Below are 24812 nucleotides of genomic sequence, written 5' to 3'. Positions count from 1 at the left end.
AATATAAGACTAACTGATATAGTTAGATACAGTGGCTCATACATGTAGTCCAAATATTAAAAAGGATGGTGAGTTCAACGCCAGACTGGGTGACATACTAAGACCCTGTCGCAAAACAAATCTAACTTATCAGATACATACATAACTAAGTATATATTTAGTTACACACACATTTATTTGTAATTTTGTTCTCTAAGACACCAAGATGAAAAATTCAGGACCATACATTTTATAACGTTCCTCCACATGTATTGAACTGTAATAATTCTAGAAACTGGAGTAATTCAGTTACCCTTGTAGATAATTCAGAAAAGGCCTACCTGCAAACACATATCGTGGGTTAATCATCAACTACTCCCTTCTTCCTCTGAAACCTGTAAGAAGAAACTTCCACTTTGCCAGGTAGGCCCTGTTGTCTGCCTGTCTGTCTGTGGCATGAATGTCTCTTCTAAAAAAATCTTTTATAAGGACAATGCGTCTCAGTGCTCCCCTTGAGCCTCCAACCTGTCAATCACCAAGACCGTGAAAGCCGTGGGGATAGAAAATTACATATATCAAGAGAAGCAGAAAGGAAAGTTTAGGTATGTTAAAATAGTCCACCAGATTCAGAAACTCAGAGGCTATCTCTACTCTATCCAAAACTGGCTGATTCTTCCATGATTGTGTGAAAAGAAGGTAAGCTTACAAGGAGAGGACTTTAACACAAAATCCATCACCAATCAGTCATGCAGCTTCCCAGGGGTTCTAAACTTTAGATACTCTGGTGTGTGTGTTCTTCCTCAGCTTAGGAGGCTCATCTACTAAACCCGCAAAAAGCTGAACATGCTTCTCAAGGTTCCCCAGAAAAACTAAAACATTTCAAGTTCTCTGACTGGTATCTGTCTCAAAACAGTGGGATCCAGACCAAAAGCCTCCCTACAATGCTGAGGAAGGAATCGCGCTCACCCGCCACTTGTGAAAAACGAAAACTACAACTCCCATGAGGAAGTGGGGCCGCGGAATCCCCCAACTCCCAGCATCCTCCCCTACGGAGACCCAAGACCGTCAGGTTAGTAGGTGGAGTGAGACTGTTAATGTCTGCGGAAGCTGTAGAGCAGCGCTCCTTAGGGATAGCACCAGCGGAGGAGGAATCTGCGGCCCTGAGAGAACAAGATGTAGCGCACGGCCTGGAGAACTTTCCCGTGAGAGTATGGCCTCTGGGGGCGGGGCCCAGGCCTAAGCCTTTCCAGGTAGAGGCGGGACTAGGGAGGCGGGGCGGGTGCCTTTTCGTGTGGGGGAGGAGCCAGAGGGTTGCTCCTATTTCCTCCCTACCCTCCCCCCTCCATCTAGGGGCTGGGCTGCCGTGTCCGTAGCCCTGCAGGGATTGACTGGAGGGCGGCTTTTATTTACCCCAATCGGAGCCTGCACCTTTCCTTGTAGGGGCTGAGCTAGAGGCCTGCTCCCGCCGTCCCCCTCCACAGACACCCCGCCCCCAGGGGAGGAACTAGAGAGCTGCTCCAGTGGTGAGGCCCCGCCCTTCTGTGTAGGGGCGGGGCTAAAGAAGGGCTCACCACCTCGGGGGCGGGGCCGAGCCCTTTCTTATTGGGCGGAACCTCAGAGCTGCACACAGCCCTAGGGGGCGCTAGGGCACCTTGCCTAGGAGCCGAGAAAGATAGACTCATAGCTCCCCCATGTGGTGACAGTTGTCAAACTGGCTGTAGCCAGAGGCTTCTGTTTTTTCCCTAAAATTTTTAAAATATTAGCATACAGGGTATTTGGATTTATTATGGCATTTTAAAAATGTCCCTTACCAAATATTAGTCGTACATAATAATGGGTTTGTCGATGACATTTCCACACAAGCGCATCATGTTTAGATCACATGCACCACCACTCCTAACCTCTTTTGTCCCTCTCCCACTCCTAGGAATCCTTCATCTTCTTGGCTAGTGCCCCCTTCAACTGTTTGTGTGTGTGTATGTGTGTGTGTGTGTGTATGTGTGTGTGTGTGAGAGAGAGAGAGAGAGAGAGACCCAGTGGATTTCATCAAGGTTATTCACTGAAACTTCAGTTCTTTTGACTTTTTATTTTGTTACAGACTTTTTCTTTGAGAATACCATGTAATATATGCTGATCTTACTCTGCCCTCCCCCAACTTCTCACAGACCCTTGCCCACCTCCCGCTGTATCTATCAATGTCATGTTCTTGAAAAAAAAAAAAAGCCATTGGCCTGAAGGGAAGGTTCTTAAATGAACAGAATCTAATATTTTTCTATGAACCTATAATAAGACCTTAACAAGGATTTTACTTTATTCTATTGGTAAAATGGCAGTTCCCTGTAGTGTGTGTGGCAGAGGGGTGACTATTTAAAAGGAGCATTTTTCTCTGGTCTTCTACTCAGAACTTGTTGAGGGATCAGAGCAAATCAGTTTCCTGTCCTGGTCTCAACTGTCTCTCGTGGAAGAATGGCCTGGTACTGAATCTCAGCCCCTAGAGTCAAACTTAGCTGAGGTCTCCTTCATGCTGAGAGGTCTTGACGAATGTGAGTTAGCTTCTGCGAAGCCTTGGAAGCCTTTTGTGGAGAGTTTAAGTAACAGTACCTGCTTTGGGAATTACTGTTTCTAGTTCTCTGTAAGAATTCAATAAATGTCCACTACTGATACTGCCTCAAAGCCCTTGTTATAACCTTTAACCCCTCTGACCATGGCCTAAAAGTTGCCTAAGGAATTGGGAATACCCAAGATTCTGGCGAAAGAACTTTGCCCTTGGATATTGGACTTAGATGATGCTTTAGTCAGCTACTCTACAAAGCCATAGCTTTTTGTTTTCCAACTGAAGAAAATTTAACATTGTATACCTTTTCCCCCATCTTTTATCAGTACAAATTGGGGCTCCCTCTTCCTTCCTGCTAGGGTTTTTGTGAGCAGCACTTGGAGTAACTTCTATAGCAGATTTCAAAAGGCAAATCACGATTTTAATGTGCAAACTAGTTACTTTCCTCTCAAATTATGATTTGCGGCCCATAGTACATGTCTGTATTTGCATTGATGGTTTATTATTATCAGCACAAGTAGATAGGACTATATATACACCAATGAACCCTTAAAGCATGTTCAAGATCAAACATTACAGAATGTCTGGTAAGGCTACCTGTATGTTTTTCTTTATTTGTCAAACTGTTGAGTGCCTGTAAAATGCCAGGCTCTTTATTAAGTGAGGCCTAGAAGATGACTTCATTCAGTTGAAGACAGCATTTGGTTATTTTTATTTTAACCTAGAAGTATCTAATATGGAAGAAAAATGCTGCATTCTTATGTAACTTCAGTAAGTATTCATTAAGGACTAAACATATACCAAGTGATGAGTCGGGATGCAGAGACTAGAAAAATATGCTTGTGCCCTCAAAGCACTAACAGTGAAATGATCCTAGAACTGATTTGAACAGTTTGTGATACTGAATGGTGTGTGCGCGCGCATGTGTGTGTGCGTGTGTGCATATGAGTATGTATGTATTGTGAACTCTACAAGTAAGTTTCCAGTTGGATTATATTTTTCTTTGCCATCTTCTCTAATAAGAATCCATAAAACAGTAGAATAATATAACTCTTTGTTAGCCCACTTTATTTTCAACATAACTAACAATAACTTAATTAGCCAGGCAGTTGCCTATAATCTCACCACTCTGGAGGCAAAAGCAAGAGAATGAATGTAAGGGCCACCCTAAGCTACACAGCAAGACACTTTCCCCAAAAACCAGTTGCTAGGAATGTAGCTGGCTCAGTGACCGAGTGCTTTATGCTTAAGTTCATGGGTTTGATTCCCTGCACCTTCAAAAGTTAAAAAGGTTTATATAACTATCTTCTTTAGCATCCTCACAGTCATTAGTGTCCATAAACTCAGGGGATTTGATGAACTAATCACAGTTTTCAAATTAAAATAAGTACCTGTCTATTTTTAAAAGGAAGAGGGAGGAGAGAAAAAGTAACTCATATGACTGATCCTTAGACAGCCATTGCGGGCAGACATGAAAGTCGAGAGACTGAAACTGTTGGAAAAAGATATTCCTGGTGTCACAAAGAGAGATACTGAGCAAAGTGGAGTAAATCAGCCCAGCACTGTTACTGCTGCAGAAGGATACACAATGGCCCACACCACTGAGCAAGCACATGGGTGGGGCCACTTAACCTGTGTCTCACGCCGTGGTGGCAGCTCAACCTCACAATCTGACATGATTGGCTAATTGATAGTGGGTGGGCAAGGGAAGGTTGCAATAGAGAGTTGAGTTTCAAGTCTACCATCCAGGGTTTGGCAAATGGGCAGATTCACAAGAGTTTCACACGATGGAGGAATGATCTTTTGGGAGGCTAGCCATCTCTGCTAGAAATGACTGCTTCTCAGAAAACATAATCCACATTCTGGACACTATAAAACAAGGCTCGTGCTTGCCCAGGTTGCTAGTGGTACCAGTGGTGTAGGATGTGTGTCTTGGATCCTGGCACTGCAGGGTAGAACTCTGCCGGTGCTGTGGAAATGCTCCACCACTGACCTACACTCCCAGCTCACCTTCAGCTAATTTTCTTCCATGTATTCCACATGCATAAAAGGAATCTTAGGAAAAAATCAAAATAGCTTACTTCCTGCAAGCGCTGGCTTCACAGGCCCACACAACCATTAAGGCATGAAGAACTCAAGGTAAAAATAACTCTCTGTCTGCTTTGCTTTGGGATGCCGTGTAAAGAGAAAAGAGAACATTGAAATGTTCACATTAGAAGCCAGTGTATCCTAACGTCCTCAGGGTTGAAAGCCAAGGAGAAAATAAACTAATTGGTTTTCTCTAGCTAAGTCAGGTTTAATCACTTGTCAGGTCCCTGAGATCAACTTCAAACATTATTTTTAAGATCTCAGCTGGGCCTTGACCAGAATTATCTGGCTCACGGTCTCCTAATAGCTGTTAGAAGCAAAAGCAAACTGATGACGCCGGACGCCAAGTCCAAGGATTCTTCTAGCTGCGTTTTCAACACAACCAAAAAAGGAAGGAAGGTTTCCACAGTGCTTCTTTAAGTATTCCTTAGGATTCGGGAAGCTTTCGTAAGAGTCACGCTCACGTTTAAAATCCTCATACTGTACAGACTTGTGCTTGAGTTTCTGGGGCTTTGATACAGAATGTTAATCAGAACAGTCCTGACTTGCAGGTTGTGAAGAGCTGCGGTGAAGCAGAACAAACTGGGTGTCTGCTGTGTGTCTAGAGCTACAGATTGGAAGGGCACTTCATGACACACCCCAGAACTCAGGTTTTTCCTCTGGACACACATTTGAAAAATGATACCTACACATTTAACACAATTTAACATTCAGCTCAGTTCATGCTAGCCTAGTTTAGAGAGGAAATCATCATGAACAAGAGAAGCTAAGATAGCTGTTTATTTTTTTAGCATGCTATATGTTGTTTCTATTTTTGTTTCCTAGGTAATTATTATTTAATTTTTTTCTTAAGTATTTCTTGTGGATAAAAATTGGAATCCTGCCCAGGATGTGGCTGATAGGGAATCATTTCACACTGATAGTTTTGCACTTATTTCTAGCTCTTGCATATGACAATTTAAGAACAGTAAAATTCCCCTTCTTGTCTTTTTTTTTCTGCTGATTCCAAATCCCAGTATGGATAAGACAGTTACTAAGGCAGTGTTTGTTGATAAATGAAGGAAGTCTGAGCTGGGTCAGCTCTTAATCTCCTCACTCAAAATGAGTAAGCAAGGATAGTAAAGTATTTCATAGACCGGACTTTTGTTTGGATATGTTTGCAGCCAGGAAGTTTAATTCCAGGACCTATTTTTTTCACCACCTACTACAATACCTGCTTAATTTTTCTTATATTCACGTGCCAGCCCCAATTGTAGTTGTTTAGATTCTCTCTTATAGTTTCCTTTATAAGTGAGATAGAAAGAATGGATAGTTAAGGGAAGGTAATATTTTCAAAGCAAGTTCCAGGCCCTGAGTAGCATTATCTCCCTAGAAGCTTGTGTTAACCACCCCCAAAATGAATATTTTCCCTGTCATAATTGTTGATCTACAAGTTACCCAGTTGCTTGCCAAGAGTCACCATGGTAAAGTGAGTCTAGCTCTGTTTGTGTCTCCAGAGTGGGCCACATTCTGCACTGAGGAGCCCTGGTGGTTTTGCCCTGTGTTCCTGGCCACAGTCATGAGTTTTTCCTGCCTGAGGTACTGTGTAGTTTGTTCCAGTATCTTAAACCCAGTTGGAAACCTGGTAGTTCTTTGTTCATTTGCATCTCTGATGACATTTTCTAGCCTTTTCCTATCGCCAGTCACAGCTTTCACCCTACCGTATTAGCTAGACTCCCTTGATTGCATGAAACATAAACACCCCTCAAACTGGCTGAAGCAATAGAGGGAAAGAATTGCCTCACATAATGGAAATGTCCAAAAGTGGCCACCGTAGACCTGTCTGTATCAAAACTCTAACGATGTCTAGTAATATCTTACCATTACACTTCCTGTTTGCAGAGAAAAAGGTTCAAGCCCACGTCTGGGTTTGAAAACCCACCAAAATCTACCAGTCCAGAGCTCAAAAGCCCACCAATCCCTGAGCCCCCAATCCCACCAGTCCCTGAGCTCAAAAATCTCACCAATCACTGAGTTTAAAATCCCACCAATCCCTGCACTTGCCTTAAAATTCCACAACCCCCACCCTGGAAAACTCTGCCTCTGAAAAGTCCTATACAAAATCTGCCTCCTGCTCAGTTCCTTGTTGCTTTTTACCCAAGAAGAGGCAACCACCCTCTTTTGTCTCTCCCAATACACCTATTGTGTGAGGTTTGTTGTGCAGTGTGACTTTGCTAGGCTCCTGACTGTCGGGACACTTTTCCTTTCAGAGCTATAAAACTTGTGTAGGGGAACCCTTCCCCTCAGAGCTGTAACACTGTTTACACCTCTACTTCCCTTTCCAGTACTTGGCTAGACAGGAGGTTTTGTCTAAATGGTAAACTTGATACTGAGCATTCTGTGGAGGGGTCCTACTTCCTTCTTTGTGTCAGTAACCCAGATTTGTGTTTCTTTGTTCTGGCTTAGATGGTGTGCTTGGTCACACACTAAACACTTCCCGATTCTCTTTAATTGTTCTTGTTCTCAGTTGTGTGTTTGTTTTTGAGGTGGTATCTCTTAGAGCATAGGTTGATCAGGAACTATCTGAGGCCAAGTCAAAGATGATCCATCTTTGAAACTCTGGGGGCAACCCTGTGTGCCTCCACTGTATATTATGTGGTACTGGGGATGGAACCCAGGGCTTCCTGCATGCTGAGCTAATACTCCACCAACTGAACTATAACCACAGTCTCATCCCAAACACTTAAATTAGTGATGTTCTATTTAGCCAGGTCAGCTTCTGAAGCCATCTGCAGCCCTCATCCAAACTCCTACATCAAAAGTGGAGAGACTTCTGGGAGGAACTGGGGAGAAAACACATCCACTGTGACCAAAGCCCTGTTTGTCCTTGGTGTCCCATAAGCCCAAGCAGCCTTCAGGTTTAAGTAACCTTGTGGATAAATTTGGTCCACAGATTTGTAACAGGAAGTAGGGTACAGACCTACTTTGTAAAGTGTTACAGACTAGATAAATTTCAGTTAAGATCAAGCCCCCAGTTTGCAACACACTTCCCACCATCAAAGTTTGACAGTTTGCCGAACATAAGGATTCAAACAGAATGTCTAATGATTGATGACCTCAAATTCATAAGCATTTGAATAGAATGTCTAATGATCGATGATGACCTCAAATTATCAAATTATGGCAAAATGGATACTCACATAACAATATATTAAATTAGTCGTGGTTTTTAGAAGGTTTTGGAGATCTTGGTTTTGGTTTTGGTAATATGGAGCCTCCAACCTAGCACCTTTCACATGCTCTGCAAACCCTGCCATTGAACTGTCTCCCTACCTCAAAGGAGTATTCTTCACTACAGTTATTTTTTTTTTTTTTTTTTTTTTTCTTTATTTATATAATATTGTTTACAGACTAGTGAACAGGAAACAAGACAGCCGCTATTTGATTGATACACACACACACACACACACACACACACACACACATATATATATATATATATATATATATATATATATATATGTATGTATGTATATGTACATGTATATGTATGTATTTTGAGACCGGGTCTTTCTATTTATCCCTAGCTGGTCTGGAACTTGTTATGTGAACCAGGCTGGTCTTGAACTTATGGCAATCCTCCTGCATCTGCCTCCCAGGTGCTGGGACTACAGGCACAACATTGTGCTTTAACTTGCTTCAATCTAAAGCATGGAAGAAGTGACATGGTGAGCTTCAGAGCCTACAGCTTGAGAAGTCTAGAAGCTCCGTTTTTACCCTACTGGGGTCTCATGGTTTGAATATAAAATGCTCTGTACAGGTCAGATCTTGAAGCCATTTGGGGATGTGATAGAAGCTTTTATATTTTTTTTATGTTTTATACAAGATCTTGCTCTATCCAGCCTCCTGTGCTGGTTACCCATTATTGTCAACTTAATACACTCCAGAATCACTTGACAAATCACTCAAGCAGGCTCAATCAGATTGGCTTATGGCCATGTCTATAACAGGTTGTCTTTATTAGTGATTGATGTGGGAGGGCCCAGCCCACTGCAGGTGACACCATCCCTAGGCAAGTAGGCCTGGGCTATATATGAAAGGTAGACAACCAAAGAGCAAGTTAGCAAGTAGCCTTCCTCCACGGTTTCTGCTTCAGTTCCTGCTTGAAGTCCTGACCTGACTTTACTCATGATGGCTTGTCATCTGGAAGTGCAAGCCAAATGAACCCTTTCCTCACCAAATTGTTTTTGGCCAGAGTATTTTATCATAGCAACATAAAACAAATGAGAACACCTCCAGATGACTGCATTCCCAACTGTCATCTGATTACATCTTCCTGAAAGACCCTGAGTCAGAGCCATCTAAATGAGTCACTTTGGAGCCCCTGACACTGTGTAAAATAACAAGTTATTATTAGTGTTTAGTACCCTAAGTTATAATGACTTGCTTCCAGTGCTACATAGCTAATACAAATTCAAATGGCTAAACTTTAAGTGTGTTAGGTTTCCATTACTATGCAAAGCACAAATCTACTTATAAAGAGAAAGGGTTTGTTTCAACCCATAGTTTTGGGTCACAGCCAATTTACCCTTTTGCTTTGGGCCTGTGGTGACCTATCTTGGCAGGAGTGTGTGCAGAGCAAAAGGTCTTCAAGTTTGTGAATCAAAGGAGGAAGAGACCAGGGCTCCATAATCCCCTTTAAAGACTCGTTCTAAATGAGCAATGCCTCTTAATAGTAACATAGGCTGGGCACAAAACCTGTAATACATGAGTCCTTGGTGGGTGTGGGGTGGGATTCCCAGATCGAAAAGATAGCACTGCATCAGGAATCATGTATGCTGAGTTGGAGGGGTTACCCCACAGAGTAATCAAAGTGGACTAGTCGGCAAACCTAAACCGGGCAAGGTGGTGCATGCCTTTAATCCCAGCACTCACAGAGGATGTCTGTGAGTTAGAGATCAGCGTGGTCTATAGAGCTGGTTCCAGGATAGCCAAGGCTGTCACACAGAGAAACCCTGCCTTGAAAAACCAGGAGAGAGAGAGAGAGAGAGAGAGAGAGAGAGAGAGAGAGAGAGAGAGAGAGAGAGAGAGAGAGAGAGAGGAAAAGATAAACTTAAGAGGAGTGGGCCAGTCAACACACTTGCTGGAGGAATGAAGAACAAAGAAAAGCAAAACTGATTCACTGGCTCCGTCATCCAAGCCAGGCAGGACTCAGGTCTGGGTACTGTGTCCTGTGCTAATTTTCTCACTCCACTTAACAGCTTTCTCCCTAATGACCCTTACACTTGGTTGGCAGTAAGTACCATGGATGCTCCTCTCCTTTGCCAACCATAATATTTGCCCTTTAAGTTGCTGGTTGCTGTTCTCATTTGGAAGAAAATACAGGTCAAGAAATTTCTCTGTGTATGAGCATAACTGGTGTCTGTATATGTGCATAACTGGTATCTGTATATGAGCATAACTGGTGTCTGGATTGAGGTTTCATCTGTCTTGTTTTTGTTGTTTGTTTTATTTTATTTACTTTGTTTTTCGGTTTTTCTGAGACAGGGTTTCTCTATGTAGCCCTGACTGTCCTGGAACTCACTCTGTAGACCAGGCTGGCCTCCAGTGCCCAAATTAAAGGTGTGTGCCACCACCACCTGGCCAGAGACTTCACCTGTTTGACTGGCTTTTTAACTTAATTTTAGTTGGATATGTGCTATCTCAAAGAAAGATGCCTCCTTTCAGAATCTCGCGTCCCTTACTGTTCTGGTTTGGAACAGGAGAAAGATGGAAGGGATGTGAGGACAGAGCTCCAACAACAGTCTCCCTGCTCCCTGCCTTTCCCCTTATCCCTCTCCCCTTGCAGCCTTCCTTGTGTCTTCTTTACTTCTACCCTTTCTTCTCCCCCCCATCCCCTTTCCTTCCTTTCTTTTGTCCTCTATGTCCTTCCTCTCCACTAAAATTTCTTGGATGCCCATGTGTTAGTCAGGTTTCAGTCACTGTAACAAAATGTCTGAGAATATCAACTCACCAGCAGGTCAGACTGAGTTTATTTGGCTTCAATGTTTCTGGGCCTGTGTTGAGGCTAAATCAAAATGGAGTGCACATGTGGAACGGAGATGTCACTTTGTGGCAGCCAGGAAGGAGGGGGAGAAAGAGGAGAGAACGGAAGAGAGGAGGAGGAAGGTCAGAGGGGAAAGGAGCTGTACCACTGGAAGCAAGATGCATTCCTCCAAGACACACCCCAGTGACCTACTTCTGCCCACTAGGCCGCATGCCCTAAGGTTTCCCCCACCTCCTGATACATCATCAGCTAACGTCCATATCATGACCTCTGGGGGTTCGTTTCAGATCCAAATCATAGCAAACTGCTGCTAAGTGTTGAAATTTTCTATATTATCCTATATAAATCTTACAATGATAAGGTGAGAATTAGGGAACTTAGGGAATCCTTTTTATTTATTTTTTACATTTATTTAGTGTGTGTATGTGCACAGCCCCACAACATGTGGTATGGATAACTTGCTGGAGTCATTTCTCTTGTTCCACCACATGGGATCTGGGGTTATCCCCTTCTACCATGTAGACTTGTTGGAAAATAACTTTACCCGCTGAACCACAGTGGTCCTTTTGATTTATTTATTTATGGGTTTGTTTGTTTGTTTGTGGTTTTTTATTTTTTCGAGACAGGGTTTCTTAGTGTAACAGCCCTAGCTGTCCTGGAACTAGCTCTTGTAGACCAGGCTGACATTGAACTCACAGAGATCCACCTGCCTCTGCTTCCTGAGTGCTGGGATTAAAGGCATGTGCCACCACCACCTGACCCGTAGTGATCCTTTTTATTTTTTTTTATTTTTTTTTTTCTCATGGTTTATTTTTTTTTTATATTTAAAAATTTCCATCTCCTTCCCTCCTCCTCCCCCCTCCCTCCCCTCCTTCTCCCCTTTCTCTCCCCTCCTTCTCCCCCTTCCCTCCCCTCCCCTCCACCCATACCTCCCCTCCCTCCCTCCCTCTCAAGGCCAAGGAGCCATCAGGGTTCCCCACTCTATGCTAAGACCAAGGTCCTCCCAACTCCCCCAGGTCCAGGAAGGTGATCGACCAAGCTGAGAAGGCTCCCACAGAGCCCGTCCATGAAGAACAATCAGAGCCCAGAGCCATTGTCCTTTGCTTCTCAGTCAGCCCCCGCTGTTGGCCACACTCAGAGAGACGGGTTTGGTCGCATGATCCATCAGTCCCATTCCAACTGGAGTTGGTGATCTCCCATTAGTTCTGTCCCACCGTCTCCATGAGTGAACGCACCCCTCTCGTTCCTGACTTTCTCCCTCATGTTCTCGCTCCTTCTGCTCCTCATCGGGACCTTGGGAGCTCAGTCCAGTGCTCCAATGTGGGGCTCAGTCACCTTCCCCATCTGTCGCCAGCTGGAGGTTCCCTCACGGTCCTGACTTTCTTTCTCATGTTCTCTCTCCTTCTGCTCCTCATCAGGACCTTGGGAGCTCAGTCCGGTGCTCCAAGGTGGGGCTCTGTCATTTTCTTCATCTCTCGTCAGGTGGAGGTTCTTCTTATTATCTTCTCAAGGATCCCAAACTTATAGGCTCGATGTCCTTTAATCATGGCTAGAAACCGAATATGAGTGAGTACATCCCATGTTCATCTTTATGGGTCTGGGTTACCTCACTCAGAATAGTGTTTTCTATTTCCATCCATTTGCCTGCAAAATTCAAGATGTCATTGTTTTTTACCGCTGAGTAGTATTCTAGCATGTATATATTCCACAGTTTCTTCATCCATTCTTCCACTGAAGGGCATCTAGGCTGTCTCCAGGATCTGGCTATTACAAATAATGCTGCTATGAACATAGATGAGCATATGCTTTTGTTGTATGATTGGGCATCTCTTGGGTAGATTCCCAATAGTGGAATTGCTGGGTCCTGGGGTAGGTTGATCCCGAATTTCCTGAGAAACCGCCACACTGCTTTCCAAAGTGGTTGCACAAGTTTGCATTCCCACCAGCAATGGATGAGTGTACCCCTTACCCCACAACCTCTCCAGCAAAGGTTATTATTGGTGTTTTGGATTTTAGCCAATCTGACAGGTGTAAGATGATATCTCAGAGTTGTTTTGATTTGCATTTCCCTGATAGCTAGGGAGGTTGAGCATGACCTTAAGTGTCTTTTGGCCATTCGAACTTCTTCTGTTGAGAATTCTCTGTTCAGTTCAGCGCCCCATTTTTTAATTGGGTTAATTGGCATTTTACCGTCTAGTCTCTTGAGTTCCTTATATATTTTAGAGATCAGACCTTTGTCAGTTGCAGGGTTGGTGAAGATCTTTTCCCAGTCAGTAGGCTGCCTTTGTGTCTTAGTGACAATGTCCTTTGCTTTACAGAAGCTGCTCAACTTCAGGAGGTCCCATTTATTCAATGTTGCCCTTAAAGTCTGTGCAGCTGGGGTTATGCATAGGAAACGGTTCCCTGTGCCCATTTGTTGTAGGGTACTTCCCACTTTCTCCTCTATCAATCTCAATGTGTTCAAATTAATATTGAGGTCTTTAATCCATTTGGACTTGAGTTTTGTGCATGGTGATAGATATGGATCTACTTTCATTCTTCTACAGGTTGACATCCAGTTATGCCAGCACCATTTGTTGAAGATGCCCTCTTTTTTCCATTGTGTACTTTTGGCTCCTTTATCAAAAATCAGGTGTTCATAGGTTTGTGGTTTAAGATCCGGGTCTTCTATACGATTCCATTGGTCAACTTCTCTGTTCTTATGCCAATACCAAGCCGTTTTCAATACTGTAGCTCTGTAATAGAGTTTGAAGTCAGGGATGGTAATGCCTCCAGAAGTACCTTTATTGTATAAGATTTTTTTGGCTATCCTGGGTTTCTTGTTTTTCCATATAAAGTTGATTATTGTCCTCTCAATCTCTGTGAAGAATTTTAATGGGACCTTGATTGGGATTGCATTGAATCTATAGATTGCTTTTGGTAGAATTGCCATTTTTACTATGTTGATCCTCCCAATCCACGAGCAGGGGAGATCCTTCCATTTTCTGGTATCCTCTTCAATTTCTTTCTTCAAAGACTTAAAGTTCTTGTCAAATAAATCCTTCACTTCCTTGGTTAGCGATACTCCCAGATATCTTATGCTATTTGTGGCTATTGTGAAAGGTGATACTTCTCTGATTTCCCTCTCTGCTTCCTTATCCTTTGTGTATAGGAGGGCGACTGATTTTTTGGAGTTGATCTTGTATCCTGCCACGTTACTGAAAGAGTTTATCAGCTGTAGGAGTTCTTTGGTGGAGTTTTTGGGGTCGCTTATGTATACTATCATATCATCTGCAAATAATGAAAGTTTAACTTCTTCCTTTCCAAATTGAATCCCCTTGATTCCCTTATGTTGTCTTATTGCTATTGCTAGAACTTCAAGCACTATATTGAAGAGATAAGGAGAGAGTGGACAGCCTTGTCGTGTTCCTGAATTTAGTGGGATAGCCTTGAGTTTCTCTCCGTTTAATTTGATGTTAGCTGTCGGCTTGCTGTAAATAGCTTTTATTATATTTAGGAATGACCCTTGTATCCCTAATCTCTCCAAGACCTTTATCATAAAAGGGTGCTGAATTTTGTCAAATGCTTTTTCAGCATCTAATGAGATGACCATATGGTTTTTTTCCTTCAGTTTGTTTATATGATGGATTACATTAATAGATTTTCGTATGTTGAACCAGCCCTGCATCTCTGGGATGAAGCCTACTTGATCGTAATGGATAATTTTTCTAATGTGTTCTTGGATTCGGTTTGCCAGTATTTTATTGAGAATTTTTGCGTCCATGTTCATGAGTGAGATTGGCCTGTAATTCTCTTTCTTGGTTGAGTCTTTGTGTGGTTTAGGTATCAGGGTAACTGTAGCTTCATAGAAGGAATTTGGCAGTGACTCTTGTGATTCTATATTATGAAATACCTTAAGGAGTATAGGTATTAGGTCTTCTTGGAAGTTCTGGTAGAATTCCGCATTGAAACCATCTGGTCCTGGGCTCTTTTTGGTAGGGAGGTTTCTGATAACAGTTTCTAATTCTTCGCGACTAACAGGACGATTTAGAGCATTTACCTGGTCCTGGTTTAACTTTGGTATATGGTATTTATCTAAAAAACTGTCCATTTCTTTTACATTTTCCAATTTTGTGGCATACAGGCTTTTGTAGTAAGATCTAATGATTTTCTGAATTTCCTCTGTGTCTGTGGTTATGTCCCCCTTTTCATTTCTGATCTTGTTAATTTGCGTGTTCTCCCTCTGCCGTTTGATTAGTTTGGCTAAGGGTTTGTCAATCTTGTTGATTTTCTCCAAGAACCAGCTTCTTGTTTCATTGATTCTTTGGATTGTTTTCTGTGTTTCTATTTTGTTGATTTCTGCCCTCAGTTTGATTATTTCCAGTCTTCTACTTCTCCTAGGTGAGTCTGCTTCTTTTTTTTCCAGAGCTTTCAGGTGTGCTGTTAAGTCACCAATGAGTGCTTTCTCCGTTTTCTTTAAGTGGGCACTTAGTGCTATGAACTTTCCTCTTAGCACTGCTTTCATTGTGTCCCATAGGTTTGAGTATGTTGTGTCTTTGTTTTCATTGAATTCAAGAAAGACTTTAATTTCTTTCTTTATTTCTTCCTTGACCCAGGTGTGGGTCAGTAGTTGACTGTTCAGTTTCCATGAGTTTGTGGGCCTTCTGGGGGTAGCATTGTTGTTGAATTCTAATTTTAATCCATGGTGATCCGATAAGACACAGGTGGTTACTAATATTTTTTTGTAACTGTGGAAGTTTGCTTTGTTACCAAGTATATGGTCAATTTTCGAAAAGGTTCCATGAGCCGCAGAGAAGAAGGTATATTCTTTCCTATTTGGGTGGAATGTTCTATAGATGTCTGTTAAGTCCATTTGGTTCATTACCTCCATTAAGTCTTTCAATTCTCTGTTAGGTTTCTGTCTGATTGACCTGTCCATTGGTGAGAGAGGAGTGTTGAAGTCTCCAACTATTAGTGTGTGTGGTTTGATGGCTGCCTTGAGTTCTAGAAGTGTTTCTTTTACATAAGTGGGAGCTTTTATATTAGGGGCATAGATATTCAGGATTGAGACTTCATTCTGAAGGATTTTTCCTGTTATGAGTATAAAGTGTCCCTTTCCATCTCTTCTGATTGATTTTAGTTTGAAGTCAACTTTGTTGGAAATTAGTATGGCCACACCCGCTTGTTTCTTAGGGCCATTTGCTTGATAAACCTTTTCCCAACCCTTTACTCTGAGTAGGTGCCTGTCTTTGTGGTTGAGGTGTGTTTCTTGTAAACAGCAAAATGTTGGATTCTGTTTTCGTATCCAGTCTCTTAGCCTGTGCCTTTTTATAGGTGAATTGAGTCCATTGATATTAAGTGATATTAATGACCAGTGGTTGTTAACTTCAGTCATTTTTAGTAGTAGAGTTTGTGTGTTTCCCTTCTTCTAGTTGTGCTGGTGAAGGGTCGCTAGATGCCTGAGTTATTGTCGGCGTTGTTGGACTCCTTGGTTTGTGATTTTCCTTCTATTACTTTCTGCAAGGCTGGATTTGTGGCTGCGTATTGTTTAAATCTGTTTTTGTCCTGGAATATCTTGATTTCTCCATCAATGGTGAATGCAAGCTTTGCTGGGTATAATAGTCTAGGCTTGCATCCATGTTCCCTAAGTGTCTGTAGCACATCTATCCAAGCTCTTCTGGCTTTCATGGTTTCCATTGAGAAATCAGGTGTAATTCTGATAGGTTTCCCTTTATATGTTACTTGACCTTTTTCCTTTGCAGCTCTTAATATCTGTTCTTTATTCTGTATGTTTTGTGTTTTGATTATTATATGGCGTGGGGATGCTTTCTTTTGATCCAGTCTATTTGGTGTTCTGTAGGCTTCTTGTACCTTCATAGGAACATCCTTCTTTAGGTTGGGGAAGTTTTCTTCTATAATTTTGTTGAATATGTTTTCTGGGCCTTTGAGTTGTAATTCTTCTCCTTCTTCTACCCCAATTATTCTTAGGTTTGGTCTTTTCATGGTGTCCCAGATTTCCTGAATGTTTTGTGTTAAGAATTTGTTAGATTTGTTTAGTTCTTTAATCTGTGAGTTTATTTCCTCTATAGTATCTTCAGAGTCCGAGATTCTTTCTTCCATCTCTTGTATTCGGTTGGAAATACTTGTCTCTGAAGTTTCTGTTCGTTTACTCAGAGTTTCCATTTCCAGTCGTCCCTCAGATTGTGTTTTCTTCAATACCTCCATTTCATTTATCAGGTCTTGTACTGTTTCCCTTACCTGTTTGATTGCTTTTTCTTGTTTTTCTTGTTTTTCTTGGGTATCTTTGAGAGATTTATTTATTTCGTCTACCTTTTTGTTTGTCATCTCCATTTCTTTATGGCAGTTTTTTACCTCCTGTTTAAGGTCCTCTATTATTTTTATAAAGTACTGTTTAATGTCGGTTTCTTCTATATCTTCTGGGGTAGGGTGTTCAATTCTTGTTGTTTCGGGATGTCTGGCTTGTGGTGATGTCATGTTGCCTTTCATGTTGTTGGAGGAGCTCCTGCATTGGCGCCTGCCCATCTCTTCCTTCAAAAGGAGCGCGGAGGTGTTTGGTGTCCCCAAAGAATGATGGATCCTCCTGCAGACTGTGAGGTCCCCTTGCAGGCCAAGCAGCTCTCAGACAAAGGCCTACCTTGCTCCGGGCAGTCAAATGAAGGAGGGGACCTCCCACCGGCCTGGGTGCACTCAATTCCAGGTCCCCAGAGCCCAAACAGGCTGAGCTGTGGGATTTTGTGGCCCCAAAGACGGGAGGATGAGGCAGGGGGAGGGGGGGGAGGATTCTGGGTGCAAGCTGGGAAGGGACAGGAAGAGAGAGGCAGTATCCGGGGAGAATAACCCCTGCAGGAAGAGCAGGAAGTGTGCTGGTGGCAGGGGGAGTTGTGGAAAGTCGGTGGTCCCTCTCCGGGCAGCTGCCGCGGTTCGGGCACTCACTCCTCACTCACCCCAAAGCACGATGGATCCTCCTGCAGACTTTCAGGTCCCCTTGCAGGCCAAGCAGCTCTCAGACAAAGGCCTACCTTGCTCCGGGCAGTCAAATGAAGGAGGGGACCTCCCACCGGCCTGGGTGCACTCAATTCCAGGTCCCCAGAGCCCAAACAGGCTGAGCTGTGGGATTTTGTGGCCCCAAAGACGGGAGGATGAGGAAGGGGGAGGGGGGGAGGATTCTGGGTGCAAGCTGGGAAGGGACAGGGAGAGAGAGGCGGTATCCGGGGAGAATAACCCCTGCAGGAAGAGCAGGAAGTGTGCTGGTGGCAGGGGGAGTTGTGGAGAGTCGGCGGTCCCTCTCCGGGCAGCTGCCGCGGTTCGGGCACTCACTCCTCACTCACCCCAAAGAACGATGGATCCTCCTGCAGACTTTCAGGTCCCCTTGCAGGCCAAGCAGCTCTCAGACAAAGGCCTACCTTGCTCCGGGCAGTCAAATGAAGGAGGGGACCTCCCACCACCGGCCTGGGTGCACTCAATTCCAGGTCCCCAGAGCCCAAACAGGCTGAGCTGTGGGATTTTGTGGCCCACTACAGTTATTTTTAAAATCAATAAAATACTTTTCTTCTATAGTATTTTTCTAACCTTTTCTGGAGGAAGAAAATGAAGAAAGATGAAGATAAAATTATTTATCTTCATCTCTGGTATCAGGGTCAATGGTTCTAGATCTATTTTTATTCTGGTCTGGTAAAATGGCACAATGGGTAGAGACTTTTCCTGCCAAACTGGAAATTTACCTTGAAGTCTGTATTGTTTGTTCAAAGATATCTAAAGCTCATTTGGAAGTTGCTACCATTTGTAACCCAAGTGTAAAGAAGCTCAAATTGACAGATTGTAGAATTTTAATTACAGAATTTTTATATATTTATATATCAAAATATATTCATCTATCTATATCTATGTCTGTCATCTGTCTCTGTATTTCTTTTTTCTTCTTTTTTTTGGTTTTTCAAGACAGGGTTTCTCTGTAGCTTTTGGAGCTTTTCCTGGAACAAGCTCTTGTAGACCACACTGACCTCAAACTCACAGAGATCCACCTGCCTCTGACTCCCGAGTGCTGGGATTAAAGGCGTGTGCCACCACCATCTGGCCCTGTCTCTATATTTCTATCTCAGTGCTACAGAGCAAACCCAGCATGTCCCTTGCACATGCTAGGAAAATATATATAAAAGAACATTTCATAGTAAATTATGAACTAGGGCTATAGCTCAACAGTAGAGTGCTTAACCATCATGTGTAAGCCCTATGTGCAACTTCAAAACAGCAAAAGTAAATAAAATATAATAAACTAGTCTCAAAAATATTTTTTTTATTTTTAAGTAGAAAGAAACAGAACTCATTTTTAGGGGAAAAAATTACTTTCCTGGTTAGAAAACTGCAGTAAGTCAGACTTATTTTAAAAAGAATCATTTGTGTTGGGAAAGAAATCATTTTCTAGTTCAGTGACTTAATACTGCACTTTAGAAGGATGCGCTCCTTGAGGGACAAATCAGTTTAAAAATACTCCTCATAAAAAGGTTCACCAGGAGATCAGAAAACCTTCATTTTACAGCTACTTCTTAAAACGCCTCAAAACCATTTACATTTCAGTGTAGAATAGGAAAAAAGCCAAAAGTGGGTTCTGGATATGACAACACTTGATGGATAGGGGCATCTTTTTTTTGAGAGTGTCTTCATCCCTGTAGGACAGCCCTACACAGCTAAAGTGGTAAGACACAATGTAAGCGGAAGCTGTTTAACTCCCCACCCCTGAGTCTAAGCAGAAGGCTGTCCTGCCCCCCACCCCAAACTCCTACTCTTCACCTTCCTAATCTTTCAACGGGAATGCCAATCCTCCTCCAGTTCTGTGCTTTTTAAAGTATAGGCTTCTGCACTTAACTGCACAGCTCCACCAAGCCTCCACAGGAAGTGTCACTGCATGTTGTTCAGTGTCTTTCTAAAGAGGGGCCTAGGAGACACCCGTTAACAGGGGATCAGAGATGGGCAATTCCAGCATCCCGCCATATCCTGTAGCATCATGACCCCAAATGGTGCCGCCTCGAAGGACCACTCCTCTCGAACTCTGTTGACTCTGTGCCATGCCACTTTACTAAGGGTCAGAATACAAACAGTCCCCAGAAACTGGCTCCCACAAAAGAATGGATTGGAGGGACACACTGGTGAAACTTCTTTCTTGTATTTGTACTAGAAAAGTCCATGTTGCTTCTGATGGTAAGATTGTTCCTTACAGACAGTGCAAAAACTGACTGATTCCAGGTGAAGCCAATTGTTGAGCTGTTTCTGTTTCACACTTTATGTGTCTAAGCTCACTGGACCGGTTTATTTCACCCTGGGTTAGTCAGCTTTCTGCTATTGTAACAAAACACCTGAGATGATCAGCTTAAAAAATTGAAAGGTTGAGCCAGTCGGTGGTGGTGTATGCCTTTAATCAGAGGTAGGTGGATCTCTGTGAGTTTGAGACCAGCCTGGTCTACAAAATGAGTTCTAGGACAGGCTCCAAAGCTACACAGAAACCCTATCTCAAAGAACAAAGAGGAGAGAGAGAGAGAGAGAGAGAGAGAGAGAGAGAGAGAGAGAGAGACAGAGACAGAGACAGAGACAGAGACAGACAGAGACAGACAGAGACAGACAGAGAGACAGAGAATGGGAGGGAGGGACGGAGGGAAAGGGAGGGAGAGAAGAAGGAAGGAAGGAAGGAAGGAAGGAAGGAAGGAAGGAAGGAAGGAAGGAAGGAAGGAAGGAAGGAAGGAAGGAAAATAGGTTGGTTGTTGGACATGGTTATCCAAGCACTTTAGAGATGAGACAGAAGGATTACCAGAAATTTCAGCACGACTAAAAACTGTCTTACCCCCACCCCTACCCAACACACTGTACATAATAAGAAAATGGTTTCTTTGGGCTCACACTTTGAAGGTTGAAGCCCCATCACTTGACTTTGTGCTAAGGCTTATCTGCAAGGTGGGAATATGTAGTACAGGAAATTGTTCGTGGCAGCTGAGAAGCAGAGTAAATACAGGAAAATACTGGATCCCAATGTTCTCTATGAGGGCTGTGCCCAAAAAATAGGCTCCCTCCTACTAGGCTCCACCTCTTAAAGGTTACACTACCTCCCACCAGAACCACGGGCTGAGGAATGAACACATAGGCATTTGAAGGGTATTTCCCCAAGCCATGGTACACTCCATGCTTGCCTTTTGCACATTACCTTACCTCTTTAAAACAATCTCATTGAGTCCTTTTTTGGAAAGAGGTGGATATAAATAAAGTTCCATGTAAGCAACAATTTTTCTGTAAAGTTTGTTGGGTTCTTAAGAGGGTTGGGGGGAGGTGTACACACATGCCGTGTGTATAGAGACCAGAAGGTGACATTGTGAGTCATCCTCATTTGCTCTCCACCATCTCTCTTTGAGGCAGTGTCTCTTAGTGAAGCTGGAGCTCACTGATCAGCTAGACTGGCTGGCCTGTGAGTCCGGGGATCCTGCAGTCTCCACATCTCCAGTGCTAGACTTGAGGGTGCATGCTGCCACCCAGACTCTACATGTCTTCGGGGGGGGAGGGGGGTTAGAGTCAGATAGTTGTACTTGTATGGCACTCTACCAACAGAGCCATCTCCCCAGTCCTAAGAGATGCTTTAAACTTCAGGGTTTAAAATTGTGCTTCTTAACACTTGTAAGGAAATAATTAAGACAGAAGGCTTTCCATAAAGATTTTAGATTTGAGGTTTTATATTTTTTCATATTTTATAAATGTAATCTTTTGAAAATGCAGGTACATTTAAAATACCAAGAAGTGTTTCAAATTATCCTTTTGTCATTTACTAAGAACAGAATTTCTTTACATGTATCAGATCCTTCTATAGTTTATATATTGACACCTATTTAATAAATTCCATTTTAGAATTATTTGTTAATGATTTAACATTTATGACTTTCTTACCCCCAGAAAAAAACCCTGGAATGTCTCACAATGATTATATGTGTGTATATACATTATCAGATAAAGCTAAAAGGGAAAAAGAACCTCAGGATAAAATACTAAACTTCATGTAGGCATCAAATTTAGCAGTTTTTGGTCAGAGTGCTTGCGAATAAACGGTTATGAGTGCTCAGCCCTAAATGGAACATCTTTATCAATCCTCCCACCCCTGCCAAGACTCAGGGAACATCACAGGAGAGGAGGCGGGGAAGATGTAGGAGCTGGAGGATGGGAGGAGTGCTGTAAAATGGTGTCTTCTAGACATGGTGTGGCTAGTGTGCTCGTGAACTCAGCAGCTGTGCTTAGCTGGGAAGACTCACACAATTACACCAGCCAAAATCTCAGCCTAGATGGGGAAGTAACTCCTGAGCAACTTCCCCTAACCTAGGAGCTGTTGGCAGGTAATAGCTGCTAGGAGTGACTACTAACTGCTTCCCCGCGTCCCAGGAGACGGCCCCACGCCACACACATATGGGCCCCCTAAGTGGGCTATGAAAAAGAAAAAACAGAGGACGTGAAGCTGGGAGATGGATGTGAGGGGTGGGATAGAGGGTTATGATCATAGTTCATCATACACACATATGGAATCCTCAAAGAATAAAAAATAAAGTGTCAGTTCCTAATATTAAAAATTATGAGAGAAGCAAGTTTTAGAGTTTTAAAGATTTCAATTCTTGATTATAGAAAAAATACTGTTATCTTTATTCCTGTAAGATCGCAAAACTTTCAAGTTTTGGAAGTTAGTCTTGGGACTGGAGCGAGGTCACTGCGGTTGAGGGAATTGCTGTTTTTGCCGAGCATCAGAGTTGGTTCCTAGCACTCCTGCCAGGCAGCTCATGACCTCCTCTAAGTTCAGCTCCAGAGATCATATGTCCTCTTCTGACCTCCATGGGGACTGGCACACATAGAACACACACAGACACACATTCACATAAGTAAAAATCAAAATAAGTCTTTTTAAAACTTAATTTCTTTAAGTAGAGAAGGATATTCTTGGGTCATGTTTCAACGTGTTTTTGCAGGTTTGTTTTTTCATGTTTTCATAATATGCTGGAATTAGGAAATGTCCACACCAAAAACTGGACATACCTTACATTCAAATAAAACACGTGAATGCCACTCTTAACAAGCAGCTCTCATTTTTGCAGTATACTCCCGATCATGTCGCTGGGCCTGGAGCAAACATCGACCCCACACAGATAACCTTTCCTGGGTGTGCTTGCTCCGACACTCCATGTCTCCCTGGCACTTGCTCCTGTCTCCGCCACGAGAATAACTATGAGGACAGTCTGTGCCTCAGCAACATAGGATTGGAAGGAAAGTATGCCAAGCCCGTTTTTGAGTGCAACGTCCTCTGCCAGTGTGGTGAGCGCTGCAGAAACAGGGTGGTCCAGCGTGGTCTGCAGTTCCGTCTCCAGGTGTTCCGAACAGACAAAAAGGGCTGGGGACTTCGGACCTTGGAATCTATACCCAAGGGAAGATTCGTCTGTGAGTATGCTGGGGAGATTTTAGGATTCTCTGAAGTCCAGAGAAGAATTCACCTACAAACAGCACATGACCCAAATTACATCATCGCCATCAGAGAGCATATTTATAATGGGCAGGTCATGGAAACTTTTGTCGACCCTACCTACATAGGAAATATTGGAAGATTCCTGAATCATTCTTGTGAGCCAAACCTGTTGATGATTCCTGTCCGAATTGACTCAATGGTACCTAAGCTGGCACTTTTTGCAGCCAAAGCTATTTTGCCAGGAGAAGAACTCTCTTATGACTATTCAGGAAGATTCCTTAACCACATAAGCAGTGAAGACAAAGAAAGGATAGATCCTGAACAACTAAGAAAACCTTGTTACTGTGGCGCCTCATCATGTGCCACCTTCCTGCCCTATGACAGTTCACTATACTGCCCCTAGAAAAACCAGACACCAGTTAGGAAGGGAGGTCCTACCTACCAGCCTCTCTGGGGACAGAACCAGAGGAAGTCAAGCATTAAGTGCTTCAACTGCATCCTGCTTCCTCTCTGGTGAACAGCCTACCCCCAAGGGAAGGTTACCTTGTAGTCAGTGTCTTGCTCATCCCAGTAAGAAAGACCAGGGGTTGCCCAGCCCTGCCCCTGCCAGGCTGCCTAAATGCAGTTCAAGACTGTGGCCCAGACTATAAAACGTCCAGCTGTACCCATTCTCCAGAATACTTACCTTTATAGATGACTCCTTGGGTGTCATTTCTTCTTGGAAACCAGAATTTAGACTTGATTATTGAAATTGGAGTAGCCATCCAGAATCCAAGTTGACCCTGGGAAAGGGTCACACTGAGCAAATCAACAAGAGATCTGGAAGTATAGAAAATGCTGCTTGTCCTGATCTGTTGCCTCTGGAATTGTATATGAGAAGCCTACAATACTAAAGCCACTGTTGCCTTGCATTTGAGCAAAGCTTATGATTCAAGACCTCAGCCTTGCTTTCCAGCTAGTTTTATCAGTAATAAAACTGTTTGTTTTTTCTGTCTCTTTGACTCCTGATTTTATTTTTTGTTTCTAAATATAAATTAAGGAGGAAGGACGTCATAACCTGCTAAAACCTAATAAGCACCACAATAATGAAGTAAAACCATGAGCATGATTTCCATTAATAATCAGGTCAGAAAAGAAAGCCTGTTGTAATATTTTGGCTACACTCTTGGCTGTGACCCAGAGCTTATGAAGTTAGGTTTCAAAACCTCAAACAACCTCACTCCTTCATTTATTAATAACATAAAAATAACCCTGTCAACACCATAGAAGCAGATGGGAATTGTATAATTCCATTTAAACTTCTGAAGGAACAAAGGCTTCTAAATGCCTTCCTTAAATCAGGATATTATAAAAAACATAGTTAATATAATCTGGGGAATATAACTCAATAGTGGAGCACTTGCCTACCATGTAAAGGCTCCTGGTTCCAGCCTAGGTACCACAAGATAAGTAAGACACCTGTTTTAAAAATCAGGTTCATTCTACATAAATTCTGTGAAAATTAAATATCTTAAAAGGCAATTATGCAATCGTGTAGTATTAGTGAAAAGAAATTGATTTCTGTGTAGTATATGTAAATCATACTACAATGACGCTTAATGCTTTAAAAAGATATTATTAATAACACCCTTTTCCAGTGTAAAACCTAAGTGTTAGTTGACCAACATCAGAAATAAAAGAATGTATGTGAATTA

The 24812-nt window shown here is 42.7% G+C and overlaps 1 protein-coding gene across 3 annotated transcripts; it reads left to right on the top strand.

Annotated features, from left to right (window-relative positions):
* Window positions 1-380: 380 nt before the first annotated feature.
* Window positions 381-24066, top strand: LOC119807768 (histone-lysine N-methyltransferase SETMAR). Of its 3 annotated transcripts, none has more exons than XM_038319902.1 (3): window positions 381-402; window positions 893-1229; window positions 22754-24066. In XM_038319902.1, exons 2-3 carry the CDS (start codon window positions 1074-1076, stop codon window positions 23519-23521), a joined length of 924 nt encoding a protein of 307 aa, XP_038175830.1. In that variant the 5' UTR covers window positions 381-402; window positions 893-1073; the 3' UTR covers window positions 23522-24066. The 3 variants fall into 3 exon arrangements, with proteins under 3 accessions (XP_038175830.1, XP_041910519.1, XP_041910520.1); XM_042054585.1 differs by lacking the exon at window positions 381-402 and adding an exon at window positions 412-581; XM_042054586.1 differs by lacking the exon at window positions 381-402 and adding an exon at window positions 412-675.
* Window positions 24067-24812: the final 746 nt, after the last annotated feature.

The sequence above is a fragment of the Arvicola amphibius genome, chromosome 2 (assembly GCF_903992535.2).
Source record: "Arvicola amphibius chromosome 2, mArvAmp1.2, whole genome shotgun sequence".
Taxonomy (NCBI): Eukaryota; Metazoa; Chordata; class Mammalia; order Rodentia; family Cricetidae; genus Arvicola; species Arvicola amphibius.
The sequence above is the reverse complement of the archived record's forward strand: the minus strand, read 5'-3'. Positions and strand labels throughout refer to the sequence as shown.